Source organism: Bubalus kerabau, chromosome 1 (genome assembly GCF_029407905.1).
Source record: "Bubalus kerabau isolate K-KA32 ecotype Philippines breed swamp buffalo chromosome 1, PCC_UOA_SB_1v2, whole genome shotgun sequence".
NCBI classification, from domain to species: Eukaryota; Metazoa; Chordata; class Mammalia; order Artiodactyla; family Bovidae; genus Bubalus; species Bubalus kerabau.
In genome coordinates this window covers 186,460,605-186,475,061 of record NC_073624.1, presented here as the reverse complement: position 1 = coordinate 186,475,061, position 14,457 = coordinate 186,460,605, and the positions used below count along the sequence as shown (strand labels likewise).

The 14,457-nt window shown below is 48.7% G+C and overlaps 1 protein-coding gene across 2 annotated transcripts; it reads right to left on the bottom strand.

Annotated features, from left to right (window-relative positions):
* Window positions 1-1,240: 1,240 nt before the first annotated feature.
* Window positions 1,241-5,270, bottom strand: TNFSF14 (TNF superfamily member 14). 2 transcript variants are annotated; one of them, XM_055566623.1, is made up of 4 exons: window positions 5,037-5,270; window positions 2,972-2,993; window positions 2,652-2,693; window positions 1,241-2,019 (listed from the first exon to the last, which is right to left on the bottom strand). In XM_055566623.1, exons 1-4 carry the CDS (start codon window positions 5,268-5,270, stop codon window positions 1,592-1,594), a joined length of 726 nt encoding a protein of 241 aa, XP_055422598.1. In that variant the 3' UTR covers window positions 1,241-1,591. The 2 variants fall into 2 exon arrangements, with proteins under 2 accessions (XP_055422598.1, XP_055422599.1); XM_055566624.1 differs by having other exon boundaries at window positions 2,972-2,990; window positions 5,145-5,270.
* Window positions 5,271-14,457: the final 9,187 nt, after the last annotated feature.

The window sequence follows — 14,457 nt, the reverse complement described above, 5'->3', positions numbered from 1 at the left end:
TGAGCCACCTGCCCCCTAAGAACTAGACAGACCAGCTGCAATGTTCAGCATTTATTTCCAAGGCCAGTGGTCCAAGGCTACAGACTAAGTCTGGTCCTCACGCCAGGATGTGAGGTGGCTGGGAAGAACTGGCTATGTGTGTTTGTCATTGTGAGTCTGCAAGTGTGTGTGATGGGTGTGACCGTGATGCAGCATGTGGACGTCTGACACGAGAAGCATTGCATCCCGTGTGTCATACGTGGTGTGACTGTACGGCCCAGTGTGGGTGATGGGCTGTGCCAATGACTTGTGTGTGACTGTGTCGTATGTGGTTGTGATGCAGTGTCTGTGACTGAGGCTTTGCTCTGCTGTCCAGGACTTCCAGGTTGTGTGAGAATCTGATGTTTGGTGTGTGTGTGTCTATGGTTGTCAAGGAGTGGCTGAGCCTGTGATTCTCTGGGATGCTGTAGCTGGGATGACAGTTTATTTCTTTCACTTTTTATGCCTTTTCTCTTTCCTTTCACTCTTCCTTTATTTCCACCTTTTCTTTGTCTATTAATCCATCTTTCTTTTCTTTCACCCTTTCTTTCTACCTTTCTTTCGCCCTTTCTTCCTCCCTTCCTTTCCACCTTTATTTCTTTTCTGTCTTTATCTATCCATCTTTCTCTTCTTTCTCCTTTTCTTTCTTTCCACCTTTCTTTAATTTTTCCTCCCTTCTCTCCCTTGCTTCTCTCACTCTCTCTTTCTCTCTTTTTCTTTTTCTCTCTAGAAACATTTTCTAAGTGCCTGTGCACCAGCCTCTCTCTGGCTTGGGTGCTGAAGCAGCGGTGCTGGGTGTCAGCCAACCTGTGGATGATATACACTGGGAGCCAGAAACCAACCACAGAGGGAATATTTACACCAAGGAAATGGGTGTCCCCTCCTCGGACAGCTGGTTGTTGAACACCACCCAGCATGTCCCTACGCCTGCTTCTCTGAGTGTAGCTTCGTGGCCAGGCTGTGGTGTGGCCGCAAGCCCCATGGGTGGAACTTGGGTCATGACTATGACCATGGGTAGGGCTGGGCTGGGCTGGGCTGGGCTCTCCAGGGTGGGTGATTCTTGATGATAAATCCTCACCAACCCCCAGACTCCGCCCACACTTGTGAGAGGGTAGAGGGTGTTAAGAAATTTTCTGTTCTCAGTCAACTCCCCAGACCCCCATGTCCCACTTTAATCTGAATCAAAAGTATAAATACAGTTTCCTGTCTTAGCCAACCACCATCACCATCACCATGTCCCTTTGATCTGAGTCAGAAGTATAAATAGCCACCCCTCACCCCTCCCTGAATATCAAGACCAGCTTTAGCCCCTGCCTGGGGGCTAACAGACCCCCTCAGTGCTGTCCACGGCAGGGCCTGCAGTCTCTTTTGGTCCTTCAGAGGTGCCTGCTGGTTCCTGGGGCAGCTGGGTTCTCGGCCTCGCTGGTTCCCACTGAGCTCTCCACCTGTCAAGTTGGGGTGTCCCCCAGGCCTGCTCTAAAAACCTCCGCTCGTGTTCTTCTGTGTCCAGAGGCATCCTCTGAGGTCTCTTACTTGTCGGAGACGCACGTTAGGTTAGCCTCGACCACGTCCTTCACACCATGAAGGCCCCGAAGTAGGAGCGTGTGCCGTCATGGACTTGGATCACGCGCTCGCCGGGCATGCGTACCACCACCTCGTCCCCCACGTCCAGGTGGACCACTCCGCCCAGGAAGCTGCTGTCCCACCACACCTGGGAGCCTTCTGCTCTCCCGCACCGCGACCGCCGGTTGACCAGCAGCTCCACCTCCTCGGGGTAGCTGGCGGTGCGCTTGTAGAGCCCGTGGGTGATGGGCAGGCAGCCGGTCAATCCCTGAGAGCAGCCCATACCACCCAGCTGCACCTTGGAGTAGATGTAGTAGTAGCCGGCCTGGGCAACCACCAGGGCCCCATCCCGGTAGCTAAGGCCCCTCAAGAAGGCCAGGCCCAGTTTCGTCTCCCACCGCAGCGGGCCTTCCCTGCCGGTCAAGCTGAAGTCGGCCCCTGTGGAGGGAGACAGAGCAGGGCTGGTGAGCGCACGTCTCCTGCTTGCAGTGGGACCCCAGGCCAGTCGCCAGCCCTCTCTGAGCGCCACCTTGCTCTGTGCTAGGCTTTAAATGTATGCATTCACTTTATCCTCACTTGACAGGTAGGGAAACTGAAGCACAGTAAGTGGCAAAATAACTTGCTTATCCTCCATCTTAACGCTTTCACCCCCTTCTTGCAGGCGAGGAAACCGAGGCACAGAGCAATCAATTCGCCCAAACTGTCTGAAATTGCTAAGTGGCAGAACTAAGGATTTAAGCAAAACACAGCATGGCTCAGCAGCCTTATAACCTCTGTATGCCTCAGTCTCCCTCTCTGGAAAATGGAGCTATGAACAGTCCTGGCTAAGGATCGAATGAATGAAGAGGTGGAAAGCCCATCACAGTGTGAGCCAGAGAGTAAGCACCCTACAAGGGTTTATTCAATAAATGAAATTAGAAATTCGTGGACTCAGGCAGTGTCTGTGCTCTGGGCAGCTTTGAAGAACTAATGAATAAAGGAATACTCAGCCACCATTGGGGTGTCTGTCTGGTCTCCCCAGGACCTACTGAACCCTCTAACCCCCTGCCAGGACTTGAGGGCCCCCTCACCTGTGAGGTGTGCTGCTGGTTTGTCTTGCTTGGGCTTCTGCTCTGGAGAGAGAGAATCAGAGGTCAGAGGTGAAGGTAGTGGTGGGGGGTAAAGGGCCAGCCTCCAGAGGGGTCATCTAGTCCACCTCCTGCTGTCAACCTCACCCTTTCCGGAGTGACCCAAACTTCTGCTTCTCCGGCCTGGGGGAGGGGCTTCCGTGGGGCTTGGGCCAGTTGTGCAAATTGCATTGGGCAATGGACTGAGTGAGGGGGTGGGGGCAGCATGGGAACCATACCGTCCCCTTCTGGTGGGGGGGTGGGGAACCAGGACCCTGACTCACCTTGCAGCAGCTCCTCCCAGTGCTTCTCGCTTTTGTCCTGAAAGTACAGAGCAGTCCCATGGTGAGGATCTGTGGGGCCCACGCCCTGGTATCACTCAGACTCGTGGCCAAGAGGCACATGCAGACCACGGGCACAGACGTAGCCCTCCATTGACTCCAAGGCCACGTGCATGCCCCGCCCCTACTCCCTGCCACCCAGCAGGCTCTTAACCAGCCAGGACCTCAGTTTTACCCTCTTGTAAATGGACACATGGAAAATGCCTGGTTTGAATTCCCATGTGAAAAGTGTATTACAATGCCTGGCACAGAGCAAGCGCTATAGAAGTGTTTATTACATAAGTGCTAGGGAGCTCAATCCCTGGATCAGGAAATGGCAACCCACTGGAGAAGGCAATGGCAATCCCTGGAGAAGAAAATGGCAACCCACTCCAGTATTCTTGCCTGGAGAATTCCAGGGCCAGAGGAGCCTGGAAGGCTACGGTCTGTGGGGTTGCAGAGTCGGACAGGACTGAAGTGACTTAGCACACACACCCACAGAAGACACATGGTCACCTGAATGGCTGGACACTTGTACATAAATGCAAACACATGAATACAGACACGAACACAGACCTGGACACACTGACAAGACACACATGGAGGCAGATAAACGGGTGCAGGGTTTACAGATTCACTTGGTTCTGCGCATACAGAGACCTAGTAACAAAGACGCACAACGTCAATACACAGGCTGTAGATGAGTGAGGAAGTAGCTGTGTTGGTACACGTGTGTGGGATAGCAACACAGGTCCAAATGGGCCTGTGGCCATCAGGTCTAGCCACGAGCAGAAAAAGGACCGGGAAACGAAAAAGGCCGAGACTGCATGGGGATGGCATGGGACATACAGCCCTACAGGTGTGGCAGAGACATCCACGGTCATAGGAAACGGAGGCAGAGAGACATGCTCACAGACTGAAACAAGTGGCTTAGTGAGAGCCCTGATAGTGGTGATCAGGGTACTGCTGATAATGACTAGCTAAGTCAGGGGCTTCCATGGTGGTCCAGCGGTTAAGACTCTGAACTTCCAATTTAAGGGCGAAGGTCTGACCCCACTGCTGTGCAATGTGGCCAAAACATTTTTTTTAATGAAAATATTTTTAAAAGTGGTCAAACTGAGGAATCAGATAAATATTTTAAAAACAAACAAACAACTAGCCATGTCAGGATGGCTGTTCTGGGGGATACAGACAACACAACTGTTTTTATAAAACATTAAGCTTCCTAGAGGTATGTGTGCTTAGTTGCTTCAGTCGTGTCTGACTCTTTGCAACCCCATGGACTGCAGCCCACCAGTCTCCTCTGTCCATGGAATTCTCCAGGTAAGAATACTGGAGTGGGTTGCCACTGCCTCCTCCAAGGGATCCTCCCGACCCAGGGATCGAAATCGAATGTCCTGTGTCTCTTGCATTGGCAGGTGGATTCTTTACCACTGAGGCACCTGAGAAGTCTGCTCCTAAACACCTAGGTTTTGTTAGTTCCCATCACCAGAAGAAATTATAATTATGTGATGCCATTGCAGTATTTATATACAAATCAATATGTTGTACATCTTAAACTTACACAATGTTCCATGTCAATTATATCTCAGTTGAAAAAAAGTCAGTTCCCATTTCCTGAATGGCTTCCCTGGTGGCTCAGACGGTAAAGCGTCTACCTGCAATGCGGGAGACCTGGGTTCAATCCCTGGGTCAGGAAGATCTCCTGGAGAAGGAAATGGCAACCCGCTCCACTATTCTTGCCTGGAAAATCCCAGGGGTGGAGGAACCTGGTAGGCTACAGTTCATGGGGTCGCAAAGAGTTGGATATGACTGAGCGACTTCACTTCACTTTGCCTGTGCCACGCACACAATATTTTGCTTTATTCCCTATGGAGACTCTTATTATCATGCCCATTTCATGGATGAGGAAACTGAGGTTCCAGAGGTGAATTAGCTTGCCTGGCACTGCTCTTAGTCTGTCCTCCATCTTTGCACACACACACGTACAGATGCTCAGTGACATTGGCTTGGAGACCCCCACCCCCACCGCAGTGGTGCCTACCTGCAGAGGGGCACCCATCTCCTCTAGGCGCCAGTGCAGCTGCAGCAGGAACCAGCCCTGGACAGCCAGTCCGGCCACCAACAACAGCAGCATGAAGCCCAGGCCCAGCTGGGCAGCACTGCAGGGCTGTCTCCTGCGGCTGTGCCCCAGCCTCCTGAAGGGGATGTCTGTCTGTCCATCCACCACGAACACTGAGGGCCTTGCAACTGTCTCTTCCATGCCTGAGTGGATGAGGCCCCAAGATGCTTGGGGTCCGGCTGGCCTGGCTGAATCCTTCAGGCCAGGAGAGAGGAAACCACGATTGCCCAACACGCCTGGGCTTCTCACACTGCCGACAGGCACTCGTGGGTCCCGGGGCTGCCTTTAGAGCTGGGGCTCGGCCCCTCCCCTTTCCCCCACACGCCCTCCTCTCCTTCCTGTCATCTCCCCACCCCCAGGCTGGCCCCATCTCACTCTCACTCAGAGCCTCTCACACTTTCCAGAGGCATCTGGAGACGTGACTCAGGTGGGGATGGGAGATGAAAAGCCCCAGCTTTCCCTTCTGATGGCACCAACCACGTCGTTGCCAAGTGTTTGCTGAGCACCTTGGCATCATTCACTTGGTCACCAAATGTTTGCTAAGCACCTCCTGTGTCCCAGGTACTGTTCTAGGTTTGGGGGCACAGCGATGAGCAAGAGAGACAGATGTCTGTGGTCTTAAAACACTCCTATTCTAGCAGAGTGAGAAAGACCAGCGTAGTAAGTAAGAAAATACTATAGAGTGCTTGAAATGGTAATACGAGCAATGGGAAATGCCCACAAAGACTGGTTTGTGTGTGTGCATGTGTGTGGGTGTGATTATGTGTGTGCACGAGTGTGTGGATGTATGTGTGTGTAGTTGCAAGTGTGCACCTATGTGTGTAGTGTATGCATGCAGATGTGTGCAGGTGCATGTGCACGCCCGTGCTTGAGTGTGCTTGTGTGTCTGTACACACTCATGTGTGCATGCATGCAAGTTTTTTGTGTGTGTGTGGTTTGTTTTTAAGTATTTATTTATTTCTCTGGCTGTGCTGGGTCTTAGTTGAAGCATGTGGGATCTTTGATCTTCGTTGTGGCATTCGGGATCTTTAGTTGTGGTATGCGAACTCTTAGTTGCAGCACGTGGGATCTAGTTCCCTGTCCAGGGATCAAACCCAGGTCCCCTGCATTCAGAGTGGAGTCTTAGCCAGTGGACCACCAGTGAAGTCCCACTGAAACTCACAGTCAGAGGGTGGAACCACTATCCACTCAGCTAACTAAAGCCAAGTCCTGGAAGTCCTCCTGGACCTCTCCTCCATCCTGTCAGGACGTTCCACCCTCAGCAAGCCCTATGGATTCAACCTCCGAGCCAGATCCCAAATCCAGCCACCCATTTCCATCCCCACCGCTACCACCCTAAGTGCTATAGACTATGTTTGTTCCTCAGCCCCTACATTGATATGTGAATACCTCCAACGTGATAGTACTTAGAGGTGGAGCCTTGGGGAAAGGCTAGGGCACAAAGTTGGAGCCCTCCTGAACAGGATTAGTGCGTTTATAAGGGGAGTTGTAAGAGATATGCTCTGTCTCCTTCTCTGCTGTGTGGGGACAGAGAGGGATGGAGGCCAGGCCAGGAGGAGGGCTTGCTTTGGAACTCAGCCATGCAGGCACCCTGGTCTCAGACTTCCAGCCTCTAGAACTGTGAGAAATAGATGTCTGTTGTTTAAGCCACTCAGTCTAGGGTAGCTTCTTATAGCAGCCCCAACAGACTAGAACACTAAGGGACCCATCAGTTTTTGCTTGGACTGGTACAGTAGCTTCCCAGCTGGATACACTGCTTTACCTCGTGCCATCTTATGACTCATTCTCTACCTTCAAGCTAGTATGGCCTTGCTTATTTATTTCTTTTTTATTTTATTGTTGTAAATTCACACAGCATAAAATGAACTGTTTATTTATATTAAAAAAATTTTTTTTTGACCTTGCTGGGTGCTCACTGTGGTACTGTGGCTTCTCTGGGTGTGGCTCTTGGGCTCAGTAATTGTGGTGCACAGGCCTCTCTAGTTGCTGCTTGAGGGCTTAGTTGTCCTGAGGCCTTAGTTCCCTGACCAGGGATTGAACCTGTGTCCCCTGCAATGGAAGGCAGATTCTCAACCACTGGACCACCAGGGAAGTCCCAAAGTGAATCATTTTAAAGTAAGCAACTCAGTGCTATTTAGTACATTTACAGGGTTGTACAACACTATCTGGTTCAAAAGCATTTCAGTGTCTCAAAGGTAAACCTAACAACTATCAAGAAGTCATTCCCCAGCTCCCCCACCCCCAGACCCTGGCAACTACGAGTCCGCTTTCCTGCTCTATGGATTGACTTGTGTTGGGCATTTCAAAAAAAAAAATGGAAACACACACTACGTGGTCTTTTGTGCCTGGCTTCTTTCACTGAGGATAATGTTTCCAAGATTCATTCACACTGTAGCATGTGTTCAGGGCTTCACTCCTTGTTAAGGCTGAGTAACATTCCAGTGTGTAGATGAACCATATTTTGCTTATCCATTCACCCATTAATGGATATTTACATTATTTCCACCTTTTTGTTATTTTGAAAAATGCTGCTACGAACATGTGTGTGCATGTGTTTGGGTTCCAGGTCACAATTCTTTTGGGTATATACCTAGGACAGGGACTGCTGGCATCAGCCTTAAAAAAAAATTATAGTTTAATTTTTTGGTCACACTATGGGGCATGTGGGATCCTAGCTCCCCAACCAGGGATTGTACCCATGCCCCTTGCAGTTACAAACATGAAGTCTGAACCAATGGACCTCCAGGGAAATCCCCTGGCATCAGCTTTTAAACACTTCAGTCAGCTCTCATCTCTAACATGTTTGTGTTGTCGTTCAGCCACTAACTTGTGTCTGATTCTTTGTGACCCCATGAACTGCAGCATGCCAGGCTTCTCTGTCCCTCACTATCTCCCAGAGTTTGCTCAAACTCATATCTGTTGAGCCAGTGATGCCAATCAACAATCTCATCCTCTGTTATCCCTTTCTCCTCTTGCCCTCCATCTTTCCCAGCATCAGAGCATTTCCAAAGAGTCAACCCTTCATATCAGGTGGCCAAAGTATTGGAGTTTCAGATTCAACATCAGCCCTTCCAATGAACACCCAGGACTGATTTCCTTTAGGATGGACTGGTTGGATCTCCTTGCACTCCAAGGGACTCTCAAGAGTCTTCTCCAACACCACAGTTCAAAAGCATCAATTCTTCTGTGCTCAGCTTTCTTTATAATCCAACTCTCACATCCGTACATGACTACTGGAAAAACCATAGCCTTCACTAGATGGACCTTTGTTGACAAAGCAATGTCTCTGCTTTTGAATACGCTGTCTAGGTTGGTCATAACTTTCCTTCCAAGGAGTAAGTGTCTTTTAATTTCATGGCTGCAATCACCATCTGCAGTGATTTTGGAGCCCCCAAAAATAAACTCTGACACTATTTCCACTGTTTCCCCATCTATTTGCCATAAATGATGGGCCCAGATGCCATGATCTTAGTTTTCTGAGTGTTGAGCTTTAAGCCAACTTTTTCACTCTCTTCTTTCACTTTCATCAAGAGGCTCTTTAGTTCTTCTTCACTTTCTGCCATAAGGGTAGTGTCATCTGCATATCTGAGGTTATTGAGATTTCTCCCAGCAGTCTTGATTCCAGCTTTTGCTTCTTCCAGCCCAGCGTTTCTCATGATGTACTCTGCATATAAGTTAAATAAGCAGGGTGACAATATACAGCCCTGACGTACTCCTTTTCCTATTTGGAACCAGTCTGTTGTTCCATGTCCAGTTCTAACTGTTGCTTCCTGACCTGCATAGAGGTTTCTCAAGAGGCAGGTCAGGTGGTCTGGTATTCCCATCTCTTTCAGAATTTTCCACACTTTATTGTGATCCACACAGTCAAAGGCTTTGGCATAGTCAATAAAGCAGAAATAGATGTTTTTCTGGAACTCTCTTGCTTTTTCGATGGTCCAGCGGATGTTGGCAATTTGATCTCTGGTTCCTCCGCCTTTCCTAAAACCAGCTTGAACATCTGGAAGTTCTTTGGAACTCTGCATTCAAATGGTTATATCTTTCCTTTTCTCCTTTGCTTTTCACTTCTCTTCTTTTCACAGCTATTTGTAAGGCCTCCTCAGACAGCCATCTTGCTTTTTTGCATTTCTTGGGGATCGTCTTGATCCCTGTCTCCTGTACAATGTCACAAACCTCCATTCATAGTTCATCAGGTACTCTATCAGATCCGGTCCCTTAAATCTATTTCTCACTTCCACTGTATGATCATAAGGCATTTGATTTAGGTCATACCTGAATGGTCTGGTGGTTTCCCCCACTTTCTTCAATTTAAGTTTGAATTTTGCCATGAGGAGTTCATGATCTGAGCCACAGTCATCTCCTGGTCTTGTTTTTGCTGAATGTATAGAGCTTCTCCATCTTTGGCTGCAAAGCATATAGTCAATCTGATTTCAATATTGACCGTCTGGTGATGTCCATGTGTAGTCTTCTCTTGTGTTTTTGGAAGAGGGTGTTTGCTATGACCAGTATGTTCTCTTGGCAAAACTATTAGCTTTTGCCCTGCTTCATTCTGTATTCCAAGGCCAAATTTGCCTGTTACTCCAGGTGTTTCTTGACTTCCTACTTTTGCATTCCAGTCCCCTATAATGAAAAGGACATCTTTTTGGGGTGTTAGTTCTAAAAGGTCTTGTAGGTCTTCATAGAACCATTCAACTTCAGCTTCTTCAGCATTACTGGTCGGGGCATAGACTTGGATTACTGTGATATTGAATGGTTTGCCTTGGCAATGAACAGAGATCATTCTGTTTTTGAGATTGCATCCAAGTACTGCATTTCGGACTCTTTTGTTGACCATGATGGCTACTCCATTTCTTCTAAGGGATTCCTGCCCACAGTAGTAGATATAATGGTCATCTGAGTTAAATTCACCCATTCTAGTCCATCTTAGTTCGCTGATTCCTAGAATGTTGATGTTCACTCTTGCTATCTCCTGTTTGACCACTTCCAATTTGCCTTGATGCATAGACCTAACATTCCAGGTTCCTATGCAATATTGCTCTTTACAGCATCGGACCTTGCTTCTATCACCAGTCCCATCCACAACTGGGTGTTGTTTCTGCTTTTGCTCCTTCCCTTCATTCTTTCTGGAGTTATTTCTCCACTGATCTTCAGTAGCATACTGGGCACCTACCAACTGGGGAGTTCATCTTTCAGTGTCCTATCTTTTTGCCTTTTCATACTGTTCATGGGGTTCTCAAGGCAAGGCTACTGAAGTGGTTTGCCATTCCCTTCTCCAATGGACCACATTATGTCAGACCTCTCCACCATGACCCATCCATCTTGGGTGGCCCCACATAGCATGGCTTAGTTTCATTGAGTTAGACAAGGCTGTGGTCCATGTGATCAGATTGGCTAGTTGTCTGTGATTGTGGTTTCAGTCTGTCTGCCCTCTGATGCCCTCTCTCAGCGCTTACCGTCTTACTTGGGTTTCTCTTACCTTGGATGTATATCCCTTCAGGGCTGCTCCAGGAAAGCACAGCCACTGCTCCTTACCTTGGACATGGGGTATCTCCTCATGGCCGCCGGTCCTGACCTTGGACATGGGGTAGCTCCTCTCAGCCGCCGCTCCTGACCTTGGATGTGGGGTAGCTCCTCTCAGCTGCACTTGGGTTTCTCTTATCTTGGACGTATATCCCTTCAGGGCTGCTCCAGCAAAGCGCAGCCACTGCTCCTTACCTTGGACATGGAGTAGCTTCTCTCAGCTGCCGCTCCTGACCTTGGGCGTGGGGTAGCTCCTCTCGGCCGCCCCTGTGCCACGCAGCCTCTGCCCCTGTGCCTCGCAGCCACCGCCCCTGTGCCACGCAGCTGCCACTGTCCAGTTCTCACATCCGTACAAATCTTCCAATGACCTCATATTGAGCTTATGAGGGTTGACATATTGTGGCCCTTGGGCAGAGTCAGCCCAGGCTTATATTTCTGTACAGCCACAGGAGTTGCTCTCAGGGGACTCATATTTAGTGTCCTGAGTCACAGATGGGGCACCTTCCTCTGGTCCCTGTTCCCCCCTTTGCTTCCAACTGGCTTCCTAAATGGCAGCCAACACTCAGCACTATCCAGGCTTCGTAGCTGATTGTGTTGCAGGGAAGAACTGATTCTGCCTCAGTTGTCTCATCTGGGTGAGCTGGCAGGACCCATGACTTGCTTTTGGAACTGTGACTTGCTTTTGTTCTTATAATCATACATTATGGACTGACTGCCTCAGAGGACCCTACCCCTCTGCCTGAGTTGAACTAAAGTGCCTTTGTTTAGCTCACAGAGAGATAATCTGACCCTGCCCACCTGTGAATGGCTGCAAGAGAAGAAGAAATTAACACACCCCATCCTACTTTGCAAGATAAATGGTCTTTTTACTTTACTTCCTCACCGCCTCTCCCTCTCTGTCTAGATAAAAGAACCTGGCATCCAGACACCAACCAGATGGTTACCTTGAGACATTAGTCTGCCATCTTTGGGGTCAGCCAGTTTTCCGAATAAAGTCGTGTTCTTTGCTTCAACACCTCCTTTGGTTAGTTGGCCCATCATGTGGTGAGCAGAGCAAGCCTGGGCTGCGTAATCATCACATGGGCTGACACCTACATGTTGGTGTGTCTTCTGTTGGCAGTTACTAGGCATTGACTGGGTGCATCTGATTCTGGGGGTTGGTGACTCAGCATGTTGCTTCAACTCCGGCCAGCTCACCCAGATGAGACAGCCCAGACTTGGGAAAGAGAGGTTGGCTGGAAACTGGGCATCACTGGAGCACAGAGAAACTGGCCTTGGTGGTCATCCCACACCCTCTCCACTCACCTGGATCTTGTCTACTAAAAAAGATGCACAATGTGAGAGTTGTAAGTTAAGTTTCATTTGGGATAAAATGAGGACTGCAACATAGGAGACAGCACCTTGGATAGCTCTGAGAGACTGCTTCAAAGAGCAGTCATCAAAGAAGGTCAATATATAAGATTTTGGTGAAGGGGGAGTTCAGTGCAGTCAAGCACTCATTTCACATGAGGTTTTCTGCTAGTCATGAGGAGCTGATGTCATCATGAAGGGATTTAGTGCTTTTCTAGATATAAGTCAAGGATCCACCTGCAATGCAGAAGACCCGTGTTCGATCGCTGGGTCAGTAATATCCCCTGGAAGAGGAAATGGCAACCCACTCCAGTATACTTGCCTGGGAAATTCCATGGACAGAGGAGCCTGGAGGGCTAGAGTTCGTGGGGTCACAAAAAGTTGGACACAACTGAGAAACTAACACTCACTCTCTAGATGTGAGGAGATACAAGGATTGGGATCATGAAATCAGTTTCTGAAAATATCTGACTATCTAAAGACCTGTCCCACCAGTTTCTCTGGAGCACAGAGTGCCTCACTCTCACCCTGAACTGTCTTCAAGGCATATTGAGAGTCAGCAACTGCAGCAGCACAGGCGTCCATCTCTGCAGAGGCAGGTGGCAAATGCCCTTGGCAAGTGCCAATTTGTAGTTGACAATCTCCAAGCCTCGGGCCCATCACTCTTCATCCAGAGAATGTCTCCAGCAGCTGGACAGAAATCCTGTCTTCCAACCCTGGACGGCCCATCCCAAGCAAATGGGGCATAAGGCAGGCTGGAAGCATCCTTCATTTTATGAATACCTTCTTAATAGCCTTAATTTTATCTCTCGGTCCTCAAAGACTAAAATATTTACTGTATAGCGCTTTGTAGAAGGGCTGTCCCATGAAGTAAGAATATACATTAAGGGGACTTCTGGTGGTGCAATTGTTAGGACTCCATGCTTTCACTGCCGAGGGCATGCGTTCAATCCCTGGTCAAAGAATTAAGATCCCCCATGGTGCCATGATGTATCACATCATCACCCTCATCGGGGAGGACCTCGAGAAGTTCAAGGCCCTTGAGAGTGACCCTGCATATAGGCATCAAGGCTGCAGGGCAAGCTGTTGAAGGCACACCATTACACAACATCAAGCTGATCCGGGGGAGCAGCCCTCATCCCCTGCATTCTTTGGTCTTAGTTGCCGCATGTGGGATCTAATTCCCTGACCAGGGATCGGCCCCAGGCCACCTGCATTTGGAGCTCGGAGCCTTAACCACTGGGCCCCCAGGGAAGTCCCTCAGCATCATATTTTATGACCCTTACTTGCAGGGCAGGATTGAGCAGTCCCTGGGCCTGCAGATGGTCTATGCCCCTCAGGACTTACTGTTATCAGAACGGTCTCCTTGTGGTCTCCTTGCACTATAATCTCAATGGACATAACCACCACCTCATCAATGACTTTACTGTAAAGCAGGTGGTCCTATAGTACTGACACTAATGAATGCATGGTGGAAGTAGACTAAAAGGCATCCTTTTCTTCAAGCACGTTGGTGTTTGCGCATGTTTGCTTAAAATGCTTTCTATGTAAATCAGCTCTTTAGGATTTCTGTTGCGTTAAGGGCTCTGCATTTCCTTCTCTTTAAAAAAGAAAAAGATTATATCTACTTATTTAATTTATTTTTTGGCTGCACTAGGTCTTTGTTGCTGCACTCAGGCTTTCTCTAGTTGCAGCGAGTGGGGGCTACTTTTCATTGCATGGCGAGGGCTTTTCATTGTGGTGGCTTCTCTTGCTGCAGAGCACAGACTCTATGCACATGGGCTTCAGTGGTTGCAGCTTGTGGGCTCCAGAGTGTAGGCTCTGTAGTTGTGGTGCACAGGTTCAGTTGTTCCATGGCATGTGGAATCTTCCCAGGCCAGGGGTTGAACCAGTGTCTCTTGCATTGCAAGGAGGATACTTAACCACTGGACCACCAGAGAAGCCCTCTGCACCCCCTTCCTGCTGTCAAAATAACTTTATCATGATAGTGTTCCACTGGTCGACCTCAACACCAGTAGGAGATAGCAGACAGCCTCACTGGTCATCTGTCTGCTTGGGTTTCGTACACTGGTTTAGCACAATGTTTGGTAGAACATCACTGACTAGAAAACATGGATGTCACATCCCTAGAAACAAAAACCATAGTAGTTCCGTTCCCAATGTGTACCTTAATTTTTTTTTTCTGTTTGTGTTTTAATTTTTCAAGTAAAAATAATACTGACTTTCAGTAAAAAAAAAATACTGACTTTTCACTTGGCTGTTCTGGTTTTAAAGGATGAGCTATAGGCTGTGTGTTTTCCTCTACCAACATGGTGCTTATGAAATACTTTTGTACCATGAGTAAAATTTGAGGTGTTTTTGGGGGAAAAAAAAAGAGCAAATGAGGTATGGAGCATCCCTAGTGAATGAGACACTTGAGGGACTGGTGGATGAGAAATCCTTAGGTCTAAACCTCAAGGAA